The sequence below is a fragment of the Quercus lobata genome, chromosome 6 (assembly GCF_001633185.2).
Source record: "Quercus lobata isolate SW786 chromosome 6, ValleyOak3.0 Primary Assembly, whole genome shotgun sequence".
Classification (NCBI taxonomy): Eukaryota; Viridiplantae; Streptophyta; class Magnoliopsida; order Fagales; family Fagaceae; genus Quercus; species Quercus lobata.
The window spans coordinates 18,277,355-18,294,631 of record NC_044909.1 but is presented as its reverse complement, the minus strand read 5'-3'; the positions used below and the strand labels follow the sequence as shown (position 1 = coordinate 18,294,631).

At 33.7% G+C, this 17,277-nt stretch overlaps 1 protein-coding gene across 1 annotated transcript; it reads right to left on the bottom strand.

The window, feature by feature from the left end:
* Positions 1-10,298: 10,298 nt before the first annotated feature.
* LOC115994462 (probable methyltransferase PMT3) lies at positions 10,299-15,324 on the bottom strand. Its single transcript, XM_031118633.1, has 8 exons — positions 15,060-15,324; positions 13,961-14,353; positions 13,703-13,867; positions 13,426-13,608; positions 12,600-13,194; positions 11,657-11,769; positions 11,334-11,554; positions 10,299-10,932 (listed from the first exon to the last, which is right to left on the bottom strand). The coding sequence occupies exons 2-8, from the start codon at positions 14,237-14,239 to the stop codon at positions 10,611-10,613; spliced, it is 1,878 nt and encodes a 625-aa protein (XP_030974493.1). The 5' UTR covers positions 14,240-14,353; positions 15,060-15,324; the 3' UTR covers positions 10,299-10,610.
* Between the last annotated feature and the right edge of the window lie 1,953 nt (positions 15,325-17,277).

Here is a 17,277-nt window from a genome sequence, read left to right as displayed (position 1 = left end):
AAATGTTAAGGATGTAGCATTTCTCTCTCTTTTTTATTTGTATTTCATTTGATAAAAAAATATAATTTTTTTTGTTGGCTAATATTTGAGCTTCGTTGGTATTATTACAATTATAGAAATAACCCTATTGGTTAAAATTTGGGGGCATTTTTTTTACTTGGTGCCTTAGGTGACTGCATCAATTACTTATACCATTGAGCCGACATTGATTTGGAAATGAGCTAGCTTTTGATTTTGTTTTTATCTTACATTATACCGGGCAATCTTGTAGCTTATGCTTTAGTCAAAAGAGAGCAAGATATTCTTTTCCTGCTTTAGCCTGGATGAAGTTTGTTCTTCCCGATATTTCTTTCCTTGTTATTTTTTATTCCTCTTCTAATTGAATAAAATGTTGCTGGTTTCTCAAAAAAAAAAAAAAAAACTTACATTATACAAATAAACTGCCTAAAATAAGCAAATATATAATTTCTAAATAGTTTTTTTGTCTTAGATTTTAAATGGTTACTTTTTTTTCTAAGTACCGATATACTTTTAGCTAAGTAAATAAATAAAAAATAAGTTTCCATTAAAAAAAATTATATATGCTTTTATAGAATTACAGTAACAATTAAAAAAAAGAAAAAAGAAAAAAGAAAAAAGAAAAAAAAGGAAGGAAGAGGAACAAGAAATTGGAGAGAGAAGCAATTAGGGAAACGCAAATCCCGTTATATATATATAAAAGAAAGAAAGAAAGGAAGAGGAACGAGAAATTGGAGAGAGAGGGAAAGGGAAAAGGCGTGAAGTGAATGATAAAAAGAAAACGTTGCATCAAAGGGAGGTGAGCTGGAGCACTAGGTGTAGGAGGATATGAAATGAACCTAATGAAAAAGGAAAAGGAAAAAGGAAAACTGTGAAGAATAATTGCCTAAAAACAATGACTTATCTTTTACCCACTCAACACATTCAAAGCCTTGATGTCCGCCTCAGATACAGCGCCGCATGCCTCACACGTGTCATCCCCTCCCCCTTCCTTCCATTCTCTTCTCTTCTTTCCTCCCTCCTTCCTTCCTTCCTTTTAGTTATATTGGAAAGGATAACATCACATGCCTGTTGAAACCCTACGTGACAATCCTGTCATATGATACCGTGTGTATTCATTAATTTCAACAACAAGAGACATTATCAATTAAGTTAATTAAAACCCACAATTTACAAAATATGTATAATTAATTTTTAGTGTAACAAGATTCAATGACAAGAAACTTTACTAATCAAGTCAACTAGAATTACAATTTGCAATGTATGTACAACAATATTTTTTACGCTTCATGTACCCCAAAAAATAAAATAAGGCTTTTTATCTTTATTTTTCCAAAATCCTACATGGTACACTTTTTCATACTTTACTGACAAATTGTTTTAACAACAGCAACAATAATAGTTATTATTATTTATGGACAAATGTGAAACTTGTATAAATTAGATGGTATTTATTAACAAGCACAAGTTACTATTAATGCTGCATTTAATATATTAAAAATGAGCACAATAGGTTACATTAAATACTTCTAAAGACATTATAATTTGAGAAATGATATATTTACAACATTTTTATAACAAATCTTAAGTAGCAAGCTGTTATTAGTTATTATTGTTGAGACAAAAAAGTAATCTTAGTGTGTGTAACAAATATTACCCTTAAAAAAAATATAGTACGACAATGGGATGGCATGGGTTGGTTGATTTCTTCTACGTTTCACTGGACAAACCCCGGATATGAGATCAAACCCAAGCTCTCCCTCCGCACGGATGTACGTACCACTTCAGTTTTTTATTTTTATTTTTTTTAAGAATCACGTACCACAGTCTAAAGTTTGAATGGTTATTTTTATCAACATGTTGACAATGCTAATAGAAGGGCCGATTAAAAAGCCTTTTCCCTCTGGCATGGATGATGATTGAGGCAACCATTTCCTTCCCTCCTATTCATAATGCCATTAAGTACCCCAACCATCATATATAGAACGATGGTGGAGCCAATCAGGTCAGCTTTTGTGATTTCAATCAGTCCCTACATAAGCCATATTCCATTACTTCAAACTAATTAAATAAACATTAGGGTTACTTTTTATTCAAAGGTGTGCTTAGTGCACCATTGTATAATCTTGATGAGTGGCGACTATCTATCTTCTTTAGTGAGTATACATGAGGAGGAGTAATGAGACCTTTTTTTGAAGAGGGAGTAATGAGACCTAAATCCTTTACAAAAAGGATTTAGGAATTTGGAAAAATTAGCCCCACAACCTTGGCAACTTGGGTAGAATTAGAGTATGATAATGGACCATGTTCAATAATCCGCTTGGTAAGGTATACATCAATTTTAAATATAATGAAAACCATTTGTTAAGATCAAGGACATGAATTCGTCACACTCTTCCAGTCGATTACTCTAGTTGTCAATATTCAATAACACATCGTTTTCAGACTCAAAAAATGCCATGTAGTGTCAAATTGTGTTGGATGGGAAATATCTTTTGTCTACAATCTCTAGATATCAAATCCACGAGGTATGTCCAACCTTATGCTAAGCATTATTTAGGACCCAATTTTGTGGCCTTGCTAAATTTGTCGTCTCGAAGTTGGTGATTTTGAAGTTTGACCTTGGGTCAGATAATTGGCCTCCTTTAAACTTTAAAAGGGCTGTAAATAAACTAAATTATTAATAAACAATTCGAGCTTGGCTCAATAAAAGGTTTGTTCATATTTTTTTTTATTAATAAACAAGCCAAAATTGAGTCTTATTCTTAGATTTATTTGATAAATGAGCTGAGCTCAAGCAATTTTTATTTTTATTTTTTCATGAATAGGCTAGTGAACAATAAGGCTCGATAAAAAACAAGTCAAGTTTAGACTGGTTTATGGATTTGATAATAAGATTAATATGAGTTTGGAAAATAAACTAATATTTTATTAAAATTTTAGTTAATTGAGAGTTTGAACCACATGTCTAAATCAAATGGATTTGATAATATACTTAATATAGGCTTGATAATATACTTATATTATATCTCGAGCTCAAAAGCTTGATATTGAGCTTGGACTTGGCTTAACTAATGAATCAAGTCAAGTCAAGCCAAGCTCGAGCTTTTGGATTATCTAACAAGTTCAAGCTCAAACATAGTTTGTAAGCTTGGTTCAAGCTCAAGTCAAGTTTGAATATTTTATATTTATTATTGAGTTGAGTTTAAACATTCAATACTTGATCAAACTTAGCTCGTATACAGCCCTACGACTTTATGATCCCCATGCTAACCCCACACACATTAATATAGATTAAGCACCATATTCAAGGGATTTTGATTTTATCAAATGAAAAAAAGAAAGAAAAAAAAAAGATGAAAGAAATACCACTTGATGTTTATATGAGAGAGAGAGAGATTGCATTTGTCATGGAGCATTATCAAAATATGGTATAAATTTTAATGCACTCTGTTTTTTGGTAGGATGGAGGATGCACATGCACTAAACTTCAAGTATTCACCACGTTCCAAATTCATAATCCAAATAGCTAGAGTTTGAGTTTTATAAAAGGGGAAAAAAAAAGTAGCTAGAGTTTAAGAGTGTCAATTGTCAAATATGGCTTTTAAATTAGTTAAGCCTAGGTTGGTTGGCAGTCTCTTATTACACGTAATTAATTGAATGTCAAAAAGACACATCCGGCATGTTGCACTTCTCTAACTTCGTGTTTGTATAAGAAAACAACAAAGAAGAACAAAGTGAAACTAGGATTTTTGTTGTCGAGTCAAGAGTCAAGGGCTCAATTGGGACCATTGGTCCAATATGTCTCAGTGAAAGGGAAAGCTCAAGCCAACAATATTAAAGATGTTAGCATGGATGGCTGGCTGTATCTGGATGTTGAGGAACCATGCCATATGGAACCGATCGAGAAAGCGGTCAGAGCTTGTGCTTTGAGCAATGGAAAGGAAGAAGAAATGCCCACTTGACTTGACACTGTTGGAAATTAGTTATAGGCTTACAGCCCAGTCTGGGTCCCGTTGGTATTATTGCTAAACAAAGAGAAAGTAAGCTTGTCAAATAGGAGTAGTAAAGATTTGAGGTGTTTTATTCTTAAGTAAAGCGGATGAATTGTCATGATCAACCATCCATAAAGTATCTAGAGGGAAATAAATCTAAATAAAGTGTAATCCTTAACCATATGAAGAATCCTTCTACAGCCCAAAAATGCCATCCCATGATGAGCCTACGGAACCATAATCTTACATTACGGTGCTTTGAAATGCTTTCATGAATCATGACTGCATGGGAGCAACTACTCAATCCAAAGACACTACAAGAAAATCGGGCTATTGCAGCGGTTTTCAAAACTGGCACTATATGTCACATATTATAGAGCTTTTTTGAACTGCCTCTGTACATGAGATATATTACGGCGTACCATTAGACCGCCGCAATAGATATAGTCTTTTGTGGCGCTCTATAGCGGTGGTATAAAACCTGCCGCAATATATGTGTTTTAGCAGCATTTCTTTTAGTTATAGCAGTGGAATACCGAACCACCACAATATATGCCTTTTTGTGGCCTGTTTTCTTAGTTATAGTGGCGGTTCTAGTGACCGCCGCAATAGACCTTTTAATTGCCTAAACACGTTTTTGGTCCAATTTTTTCCCTCTATTTTTTTTCCTTTCCTTTCCTTCACCTAAACCTATCACTTTAGCGTCCATCCTTTTCATTTCTTATCCGTTTGTCTCCCTCTCAAATAAAAAATAAAAAAAAATTTAAAAAAAAAACACATTCTCTCTCACTCTCAAAATCTCTTGTCACTCTCAAAACCCAACGATCGATCTTCCCACCACTGCCACACATCCCCATCACCATGCATCCTCACCACCATGCATCCTCACTCTAAAACCTAGCTTGGGGCTCTCTTTATTAGCACTCGTTGCGTCGCTTGCCGATTGAAGCCCCAAAAATAGCTGTCAAGGTTTGGACGAAGCCAAATGCTTGGCTTTTGCCATTAACAGCATTGACGAAGTGAGGTAAAAATTAGTTTTTTTCTTTCTTTTTTAATCTCAATGATATTAGAATTTCTTTTTTGGATAATTAGTCTTATTTTTTTGGAATTGTATTGCTAATACTCGAATTGGGTCTTAAGGAATTTTGCTAATAAATTGTAAATTTGTTTGTGTTATGCTAAATTCACAGAGCTATGTGGGTGTTCTTTGCTTTAATTTTTCAAAATATTAAAAAAATAAAAATAAAAATTAGTAGTAGCAGAAAATAATATAAAAGAGAATTTCTTTTAGGATATAAATTGGATTAGTCAATTTTTGTTTCTTTTCTTGCACTACCTTAGCAACCAAACACCAAAACCCATTGAGAACAAAACCCAACAAACACCAAAACATCTCAAAACTAAAACACCAAAACCCATTGAAACCAAAACCAAGCAATCAACAAACCCTCCCCACGACTCACCACCTAACTAACTGCCACTTCCATAACCATGACTCACCACTGGACCTAACTGACCACTACTTCCACAACCAGTAACCATCACCAACATAGAGGGATGAGGTAGAAAGAGAGAGAGACCTATCGAGAGAGAGACCCACTAAAAGAGAGACATTGATTTGAGCAAAAGAGAGAGTGAAGCACCGATCTTTGAGAGAGAGACATCAATCTGAGTGAGAAAGAGAGACCCATCGGTTTGAGAGAGAGAAACCGGTCTGAGAGAGGAGGAGTTTGAGACATTTGGGTTTGATTTTGAGCAAAATTGAGAGATAGAGAGAGCGGATCAATGAGTGATGAGCAATGAGTAAGGAAGGCAGTGCTCGGTCATGGAGTTAGAGAGAGATCTGGTGATGGCAGTGTGATGAACGAAGATGACAGTGCTTAGTCATGGAGTTAGAGAAAGATCTGATAGTTTTGGAAGAGAGAGAGAGAGAGAGAGAGAGAGAGGATTGAGAATGTCTTAGAAGAGTTGGAGAACCGGTTTGAGAAGGAGGTTTTGGGGTTGAAGTTTTTCTTTTGAGTGTGTAATTGTGTGAGAAAATGCTTGATAAAATGTTATTTTGATTAATTGTTATCGATCTAAGAATATGAGTTATATTTTGGGAAGAACACAAAGAACATAAACATGTTCTTCCAAAAAATTAATAATAATGAAAGGAATAAAAAAATAATTTAATTATCTTATTTTATTTTAAAAACAATTTAGAAATTCAAATTTTTTTAAATTTTTATGTGATTTATTATTTATTTAAATTCTGAAGTGAAATTTTTAATATGCTAAATACGTTTTTTTTTTTAATAGCCATGTCAGCATTTAGTGTGCAGACAGTGCACTCCGTTTGCCACGTAAACAATTTCCGTTAATGAGATGACGATAAGGACCAAAATGGAACGCATTTTTCATTTTAGGGACTATAAATGGTAAAATAGAAAAATAGGGATCAAAATAGAAATGACTCTAAAATATAGGGACAAAAAGTGCATTTATGCCTTCTATTTATTTATTTTTTATCCTTCCCAAACAAAATTTCCCACTCTTTCCCCTAAATGTTTTTTCCCTTCCCGCAAAAAATTTTCTCGAATTTTTTTTCCCACTTACATCTTTCAATTCCCACACATTTCTTACACAAAACCCTCTCCTTTTCTCTCTCTCTCTCACACACATGCTGCACTCTATCTCACACACACACTCAGCACCATCGATCACTCACAAACACACCCACTGAGCAGAGCCCAACCCAGCATTTGCTGCAATAGGTCTACTGTGGCACTTAAGTGGTGGTGCTTCGAAGCGCTACAATAATAGTTGCCGCTAAAGGTTAGAGGTGCCTTTAGCAGCGCATTTTTTGGTTTTAGCGGTGCTTTTGGAGCGCTGCAATAGACCGTATTTCTTGTAGTAGAGTTTATATTAAGAAATCACATATTAGAGCATTCCCATCTTGGAGTGCAAAAACTCTTAAAATACAACATAGATTACTAAATACACAAAATATCACAAAATTATCCTTACATCTGGTGCTTCATCAATGTTCAAATTTTTACAAAATGTGCTATAGTAACATCTAAAAATAGATTAGCACTATAACAAATGCAAATATTTTCTCCACTTATTTTATTCACCTCTCTCTCTCTCTCTCTCTCTCCTCCATTTACAAATGGATTGGGTGGTGTGATGTGGGTCTACAATTCAACGTGGGTTACAGTAGTGTGGGTAGCAGCAATGGCGTTGCGGTGGTTGGGTTTTGCGGGTTGCTGGGTTTTCGTGTGAGTTACTAATTTGCATGGGTTGCTTGGTTTTTGTGGGGCCGTTATTGGGTTTTGTGGTGGTGAATATGTGTGTTAGGGTGGTTGTTGCTGGGTTAAAAAATGAATATTTTAATAAGGTAATGCAAAATAAAGAATAAGACGAAGGATACATTTTAAAATTGGATATGTAAAACCGTAAAATAGATAAAATGACTTTTGATAATATAAAATATTTTTTTCCCTTTTGCATTCCTATTGCCCTGTACACCAAATGTGGCAAAAAATGATTTGCAATTTGTGAAAATTTTCTTATTTAATAATATCTTGTCTAATTCCATTCGTACGGAACAAAACAAAAAAAGTTTTTCATTGTGTTTGACTTGATTTTTTCCATATCAAACACCTTTTTTTTTTTTTTTTTGATAATTTAGTTTAGATTTTGTTAACTACAAAACATAATACAAAGGTCTCAAAACATAGACCAAGGAGGGTCCATATCAGAGGAAACTCCCACTCAAACTAAAAGCTTACAAAGAAGCTAACCACTACAACAAACAAAAAAAAAGCCATAGTAGCACAACATTGTAACAATACACTAACAACCTAGGAAGCACAAACACCTCATTTGGATTGTCGTGTCCGTGTCCGACACCGGAAACCTTTGAGACATAGCTACAAGCATGTCACACCCCTTTCTTTTATATATATATATATATATATATATAAAATATGACAGAGCACGACCGAGGTGTATTTTGGATTTTGTTATAGTATTATCTATTATTGCTCTTAAATTGATATCTTAAAATTATTATTAAAAAAAATGCTTAACAATATATACAAAATATAAATATAAATATATTAATAATGAATTAATTTATGTATCTCTACCGTACCTTGTCCTAATTTTTCAAAAATTGTCCTATTACTGACTTTACTGTGTCGTACCTGTGCCATGCCTCCTAGCTAATAGCACACAGCCTCCCATCCATACTCAAACTAAGAATTTATATTGAGCATTTAGCATTGGGCGAGTAAAACCCTCTAGTTGCTATTTTAGAAACTCACTCACTAAAAGCAACCCAGTTGCTAAAATTGAGCTTTACCAAGTGTGGGTTTAGCAACCATGAACAGTAAATTTGTGTTCATATAACCTACTGTTCATGGGTTGTAAAGATAAAAAAAAAATATTTTAATCACTTTCTCTATCTTCTCGTAAATATCTATCAATTTTTTATATTATTTTATGGTATAGTTTATATTATTTTAATAAATTATATGTAAAAATAAAAATTAAAAGAAATAGGGTAGTAAAATGTTTTAAGAACTTTGAATAGATAATTTTTTTAGATCTAATGTGAATGCTTACTAGGAGACTAAGGTTTTGTTTGGTTTGTTTTTTTCCATCACTCAATTTCCGTCACTCATCACTCATCACTCTAAATACTACACTCGTTTGGCACCATCACTCAATTTTCATCACTCAATATTTTTCACACTATTTGTGAGTCTCATACTTGTCACTCATTGCAGTTTTTTTTTTTTTTACCCAAACTCACCGAACCTAGTGAAAAAAAAAAAAAAAAAAAAAAAAAAAAAAAACCAGAACAGACGAAGTGAAAGAAAGAAGAAGAAAAAAAAAAAAAAAGAAAAAAAAGAGAGAAGAAACCCAGAACAGACCGAAAAAAAAAAAAAAAAAAAAAAAAAAAAAAAAAAAAAAAAAAAAAAAAGAGAAGAAACCCAGTACAGACGAAGTGAAAGAAGAAGAAGAAGAAAAAAAAAAAAAAAGAGAAGAAACCCAGAACAGACCGAAGTGAAAGAAAAAGAAGAAGAAGAAGAAAAAAAAAAAAAAAAGAGAAAAAAACCCAGTACAGACCGAAGTGAAGAGAAAGAAGAAGAAGAAAAGAAAAAAAAAAAAAAAAAAAAAAAAAAAACAAAAGAACCGAACAGCCAAGAAAAAAGGAAAAAAAAAAAAAAGTCAAAAGTTGCGGCGGGTACTGTTTGTGGGTTCCCTTTTGTGTGTTTAATTACAAATTACCATTGAGTTATGGGTTATGAAAACTGAAAACAACTAAAATGTGTTTTCAATTTTCATAACTCAAAAATCAGAGAATTGAGTAATGGAAACAAAGTTATGGAAACAGAGTTATCGTTTGCCAAACAATCTTTTTGTTATGATCCCACCATTTTTGAGTTATGAGTTATGAAAACTAAAAATTGAGTTATGGAAACAGGTAAACCAAACACCCCCTAAACAACATAGCGGTCAAACAAATTCAGCAAAAAAAAAAAAAAAACATAGCGGTCAAACAAAACCATAGAAACCCTTGCACCAAGCACACTGACTGAACAGTTGAACAGGACTGTCCATTATCAAATCAGGATGCCTTTTGGATCAATCCCCTAGTTACAGCTAATGGTAGCATTTAATGGTAATTTCCAAAATTTTGTTTGAAACCCCAAGTCATCCTTAATGATGCTTCTTTTATCTTCAGCCCAATTCTATCGTAACGATTAACAAACACTAGAAAATGAGGAAGACTTTTTTTTTTTTTTTTTAGTTATACGCTTTCTTTTCTTTTTTTTTTTTGGGGGGGTGGGGGGAAGTATTATAGGATTTCTATGAAATAAACAAAGCATGGTGTTGTGAATTTTTGAGTGCTAGCCGGTTCTTTTGGGTGCTCCGTGGTCTATAGCTTGCTTGGTGTATCTTCTCGTTGTTTTGGTGCAATAAAGTAAAATGTCATTTGGTAAAAAAAAGGATACACTCCAAAATTAACTTGATAAATATGAAAAGGAGTGAATGTAAATACATTTCACAAGACCGGTCAGTCTCCAAATGTCATCTAGTGAGCACAAGATATTGATGCCAGTCCTGTGAGAAAATTGGATGTATATTTTACTTGAAACGGTCCCAGAATTTAATTTGCATTAGGGAAAAGTATTTTTTCCCAAATTGGACCCATAAAGGGAATTGTTTCAATAAAGTAATTTCTATATTTGCACATAAAACTAAAAGCACAAAGACAAGACATGGATAAATTTTAGGCAAGCAAAATATGCTACTACAAATAACTTGAACCAATTCTATTTACTTCAGCAGCACATTGGCCTTAACTTCAGTTATTGATCAATAGATTAATAGGTAGCTTACACAATGCCCAGAAAAAGAAAAAAGAATTGCGTATAGATGCTGACAGTCTATGGCTTTAACAAATAAATCATCGTAGAAAAAAGGAAATGAAAATTAATAATTTAAACATAACTTACTGCTACAAAAATAAAATTATTTTCTGCATAACTGCTTGGGACATGCTTGGAATCCCTTGAAGCAGCAGACTAAAATGTTGTCCTATTCGGAATCCCTGAGGCTTTCACTTGTCAGCCAGACTTTCTTCTGAATGATAAACACAATGTCATCCCCATCCGGGTCGGAATCTGAACTGGAATCAGCTGTTGCCACTACTTCCCAGTGCAATGCTGCCAAGTACTTCTTTATGTAATCAATCACTGGTTGTTTGTCACGAAAAATTATGAAACCAGTAGGCCTTAGTATGCGATCCATCTCAATCAGCAAATCTTCAGGACTGCAATCTTTCCTCACTATGTCAGAAACGATAGTCCATGCATGGAGCAGATCATAAGTTCGGGGGTATGTTGAAAAGGCTTGGCACCTGTTGAGACAGATTTTCCAGTATAAGTCAAAATCAACCTCCTCCAAACTTCAGTGGACCAAGAATCTATGGATAAAGTTCTAGGGTGTAAAAGTTGATGGAAAATGAGTAAATATCATCTCCACCAAGCATGTTAGAAATATATGTCAGCAGAGCTGGTAAATTTGAAGAAATCAGCCATAGGCAATAGCTATCTGCTGTTAAATGTTAATTAGCTGGGTGTCATTATTTCTCTCACTTGTGTATCAAAAAGTGCATAAGTTGAACTCCAATCCTTGCCTAGGAAAACTAAGTTCACTAATATAATCACTATAAAGATAATATATATTATAAAACAAAACATGGTATTACTTACAGTACAATTTTTTATCATGTTATATTTCAAAAATCAATATGCATACCAGTTGTGAACAGAGCCTATAAGACCTCTGTCATATATCAGCTTAAGAGTGTTCGGACCATCTTCGGGAACAACATTCATCGCCCAAACATCCTTGTCCTTCAGAGCAGCACCAAATGAACCCATATTTGCCTTCATGTCCATCAAGTTCCTCACAGTGTTTGATGAAATCTTTGGACTCAAGAGATTCCAATAATTCTCAACCCTCCGTTGCCAAACTTCCTACACCAGACACCAGCAATACATAAGCCCAAGTATTGGAAGTTTCTAAGCAGCAAGGAATAACTAACCATAAAAAAATAGTAGATTAAGACCATTAATTACCGTATCCTTTTCAAACATTTCATTTGAATAGCCAAAATCAGCAAGACGAGGAGGAGCAGCAGTCAATCTAGATGGCCAAGGAGCCAATCCACTTCCCTTTACTCTGTGGTCATCTGATAAAACCAGGAAAAATTTTAATTAGCACCTATCAAACCTGCCAACATGTATCAATACAAAATTCTAGGTTCCTTTGATCAGTGGGTATTCCATAGCTTGAAGTACAGGCTATACACACCTAGCTTAGCAAATGCACCCAAGCATATTGACTACCAAGCATCATGATGATTGTGATAACACCACAGCTGGTCATTCAAGCCCAGCTTTATATTGGCATGTGTCTCTAAACTTAGTACCTATCTATGCTCAACCATAACAAAATCCTCATTGAGTTAATCTAGAAGTATACACATTATTCAACTGAGATATAAGCGATCATAATTATCACTTGAAAAAAATAGCATTTGGGAAACGACTGTTTGAGAGTTAAGTGTGAACATATCACAAGATAACCAACAAAGAAGCAAAGCAAACTTAACTAAAATCTATACTTGTCCCAGTGATTTAAACAAAGTATATCAACAATTCAAAATTTAACACCAAAATCATAATAGTGTATCCTTATGCCAGGTGGCCTACATACTTATGATTTCATCTCTATCTGTTCTTTTAGTTGGATAACTAACTGTGGTGATTTGAAGCTGTTTAAATAAGCTAAATTTACTTACAAAACTCTGTTTTCTATGGGAATCTAAACCTGCATTCCTAATTGTCTATAAGCAATTTGAGTGTTTCTTTTGTATTAACTCTTATTAACTAAGTGGCATGAAAGCAAGAACAAGTTTTGTTTTAGCATTTAGACAACGAGAAAATATTATTGTGACAATAGTTTCCAACAGTCAAGAAAACACAGAAATTATGATAAAACATATAAGAAGACACTCACGATCAGAGTATGGTGAGATGCATGCTTCCATTTGCACACCCCAAACTTTATCTGGATCATCATCAGACCGGCAGAGAGGAGGTTGAGTACCAGGTTCTCTTTCCATATAACAGTCATTTGTCAGAGGCTTTTGCCAAATAACTGTTTGGTTCCTCTTTTCAGCTATTCTCCAACACATACGCTCCACAAGGGTACTCATCTCTTTCCATATTCTAAGATCCTCTTCATCCTGAGCATATGCTTCTGGAGATGAATAGGCAAAATAGCCTCCTGGTCTGAGCAATCTATCAAGCTCAAGAAGAAGAATTCCATCCCTTTGAAGCCAATCAATCCTACATCGAGAACAGTGAGCAAGTTCAAAAGATCTGCTAGGGTAAGGGAGCCTCTGGGTCCCTAAAACACCAAGATATGCTGGAATTCCTCTTTCTAGGGCGAACTGAATTTGGTTTTGATGCACGTCATTTGGTGCTAATGACATTGTTATGACATCAGATGAAAGAAGATAACCTCCAAAACTTGCAACACCACAGCCAACATCAAGAACTGTTCTTAATCTTCCTTCATTATTTATCTTATTGTTGGAAAAGTTAAGCATCTGCAAAATTAGATCACATATAATATTACTACATCATCCTCGAGGCACAAAAATATCAATTAATTGAAAAAAAAAAAAAAAAAAAAAAAAAAAAAAAAACAGCAAGATCAAAACAAAAAATCAGACAAACCATTTGCAATGCAGAGCAAGGGAAATATGCACAATTATATACGGACTAGCAATTCAAGAAATACTTTGCAAAAAGCATTCAATAAAGGCCACAAATCTTACATTTGCAATTGAAGCAATATACTTATCAGCTCCATAGTGAAAATGAGTTCCTCCACCAGGAAATACAATCTTTTCACCTTTAACAACCATCCAGTTCTGGTCAGACTTCTCATGTGCAAGGTGAGTATGAGGTATGTTTGCTTTCCAGACTTCATCTCTGCTTTTTGGCCACTTAATTGGTACCTGTAACATCAAATGAGCAAACAGAACATCATTTACTAGAGCAGAGAATGACAATACAATCTTGATTACAACATCATTCTCTAAATAGACTCACCTTGTATCCTGGTGGAGGAGGAATCAAGCAATTGAACCGCCTTTCCGGAAGAGGGCAATGTCTTTCGTAGTGCTCCATTAAAGACAAGTCCAGCTTCAATCTCATTTGGTATATAAGGTTTCTATCTAGGCAAGGAATCAATTCGGAATGCCGATCATCACAAACCTTCAAAAAATCAAAAGTACACATATGAACACCATTGACATAGCAAATCAAGCCGAGGGGGCTCAAGACTAAGTATAGCTGTAAAGCACTTACAGGGAAACTCTTTGGTGTGATTTCATCCTCTCCATCTTCCAGCGCAAATCTCATCGAAGACTCATCTTGCTTGCCATCATTATCTTCATCCCCACCCAAGTAAGATGAACCAAGTTTTCTCAAAGATCTGCTGCCATATTCTAGAGCTGATGCACCATGGCTATTAGAGCCAAAAATGGATCCATAGTATACATACAGAAAACCAAGGAAGATTGTCACAGCACACACAGAAGTGATTAAACGCTTCTTTTGCACCCCATCAGATCTTCCCCTCATCATTTATTTTAGTTCTCAAGTTCTCCAATCGCAACTCTTTTTTCACTTCCACTAATGTATTCAAAGATCACAACATAGATCTCATCTCATGAATTACTCAAAAGACTTATCAGAGACCTGTAAAAAAATTAAATTACAAAACCAAACAACAATTAGCCAATAAAAATACCATCTTTTAGGATAACAAATTACACTACTTAATATCTACGCGTATGAGCTCTCATAATAAACTAGCACCGACACGTTACCACGAAACACTGTGTCTTAGAAATATAATATTGTTATATTATACTAGTAAAGTTCAACAGCAAGTTGCAAACTTGTTTCTCAAGAATTCGATCCCTGGATTGAGTCAAAATCTAAGGACTATGGAAGTGATTTATAAACAAAAAAAAAAAGGCACTGAAGCTAGTTGAGGTTAGCCCCACACACATATTGACAACCAAGCAATGAAAATGATTGATCCAAGAAGGAAAGAGATAGTCTAATACTAAACGCAAATTAAAACGAAGATTTTAGCAAACGTAATTGATTTATCCCAATGTTCCAGTCCCTCAGTGAATTGAAACGCAAGCAATAAAGAAAATGACACTTTCCCTGAGCACAGATCTGGGACAAAGACCAATACAAAAAACTACATTTTTTTGCATTGCAAAAGCTACGTTAGCCAATCCTATAAAAACCCATGAAATCCAAATCATTGCAAGCACACCCAGAAACGTTAATTGAATCAGATCCAGCAATAAAACAAGAATTTAACAAAAACCCAGAAACACAAAAGCGAAAAAGCAGAAATAGAAAAAAGAAGAAGAAGCAAGCTTACTGGGTTTGAATCAAAAAACGAAGTGGGTCTGATTTTGATACCTAAAAAATTGTCCTAGATTTGTACGGGGGGAGATCTGAGTGAAGGGAGGGTGAGATTAACTTCTATAAGAGGAAATAAATGGTGGAGAGAGAGAGAGAGAGAGAGAGAAAGAGAAAGGAAAGAGAGATAGATCAGATCTTGAAGTTTTGCCTTATATATCCCCTTTTTAGCGCAGAGGAACTCGGTGCTCTGAGTCCGGGTTTATTTGGATGTGCGTGTGCGTCCGTGTGTTTTTGTGTCAATGTTAATGTCTTCTTTTTTTTCTTTTCTTTTTCTCTTTTTTTCTTTTTAAACACAGGGTTTCTCCAAAAAAAAAAAGAGTTTTTTTTTTTTTTTTTTAATGAGTATGTTAGTGTTAAATTGCTCTAATGTCTATCAACACATTCTAGATCAAAAAAAAAAAAAAAAATCAACACCTTCTAATAGTAATTTTTTTAAAAGTCAATAAGTATAATTTGACTTAGGTCAAATCATGTTGTGGGTTTTTTTTTTTTAATTAATAAAGGCGTGAGAGAGTTTTGGGGTTAATACTTGATACTTAATAGATCTAATATGAAAATTACTGGAGATCCAAAATATCTAGTTGATCTAGTGGTAATTACTAATTAGTTAATAATGGAAGACTAATTTATTTTTATTAATTATTAATTAGTTAAGTGATTTTCTTATATAAATGGTTTGTGGTCTTTCAGATAAGCATGAAGTTAAAAAATATTACAATAAGTTCAAGAAGTTGAAACTACTACTTAACTAGTAGGAGTATAGTTAGTTTAGACTATTTTCATTAATAAAAGGAAATAGGTGTGTGAACGGAATGAAAACAAGTAGTGGGATATTAGTAGACTGTTTGGTCGGATTAAAGAAAAGACTTCTTGTAAATTATTATTAACTAATTAGGCTTATTAAATTCGTATAGTTGTAAGTTGTATCATGGGTAGAAGAATGTTCGGACTTTAATTTTTGCTAAATTTCTCAATTTCTCATTAAAAAACAAAAAAAGTAATTATGATACAACATAATGTGATTGAGAATAGTGATTATGATACAACATTCAATAAATAAATAAATAAAAAATTATACAACATTAATGGAAGGAGCCTGCTATTAAACCATTTTACTGTTTGAAAAAAATTTAGGACCACTAGAGGAAAAGATAATTCATGGCCTTCTTCCTCTTAAAGTTTCCATGCCAATACGAGTAATGACTTACTTTTTGGGCACTAGATTAATTAACCCATGTTAAGCTATTATTATTATTATTTTTTTGGTAAACCATGTTAAGCTATTATGCTACTTTAATTTTGTGGCTTCATTACGAAGAAATAGAAAGAGTTAATGCAGAAATTTTTAAATATGTGCGTTAGGGGATCTTGCACCAATAATTGTGAAAGAAATATAAAAAAGTTGGGTTCCTCCTCACTAACACTAACAGAGCACACGGGTTGAAGATTACCGCTTAAAATATGTGGTCATTGCAGAGTTGCTGGCAAAGTGGTGGAGGACAGGGAGGGCAATCCCTATCATTACTTTTGAAAGTTATTTTGACACTCACTCACGTCGGTAAGGTGAAATACCACTATTTCATATAGAGGAGTTCTGCCAGTTTTTGTCTTGGTAAACAAAACAAAAGTCAATATGTGCGAGCACATTGATTTAAACCAACATACATGTCCCATCTTCCTTTTAAGCTGTCTGTACAGTTTGCCGAAAAAAGGAAAAAGAAAAAGGTAGATTCATTGTATAAAGCTATCTAGTTTATACGAGTCTCTAATTCTTTGATAGTAATCATCACTTCTTCTTTAAGAATAATTTCTTTAATTTTTTATTAAAATTTTTTATCGGAAATATGTTAAAGTATATTTATATCTTAAATTTTTTTTTTTAAAAATTATACAAAAAAATTAAAAGTTAAAGATAAAAAATGTTGATGGGTGGCTAGCACTAGTATATCCTAATACACTAATGTTAGCCCCCCATTTTTCTCATTCCCCTATAAATACTCCAATTTTTGAGAAAAATCATGGAAAAAAATAGGAAGAAATAGGTAGAGAAAATAGTGAAATAGAGAGAAAAAGTGAGGAAAATCAGAAAATAGTAAGAAAATACTGGAAAAATACCTTTAGAAATTAAAAAAAAAAAAAAATCTCTCCTCTCTCTCTAGGAAATCCACACAAAA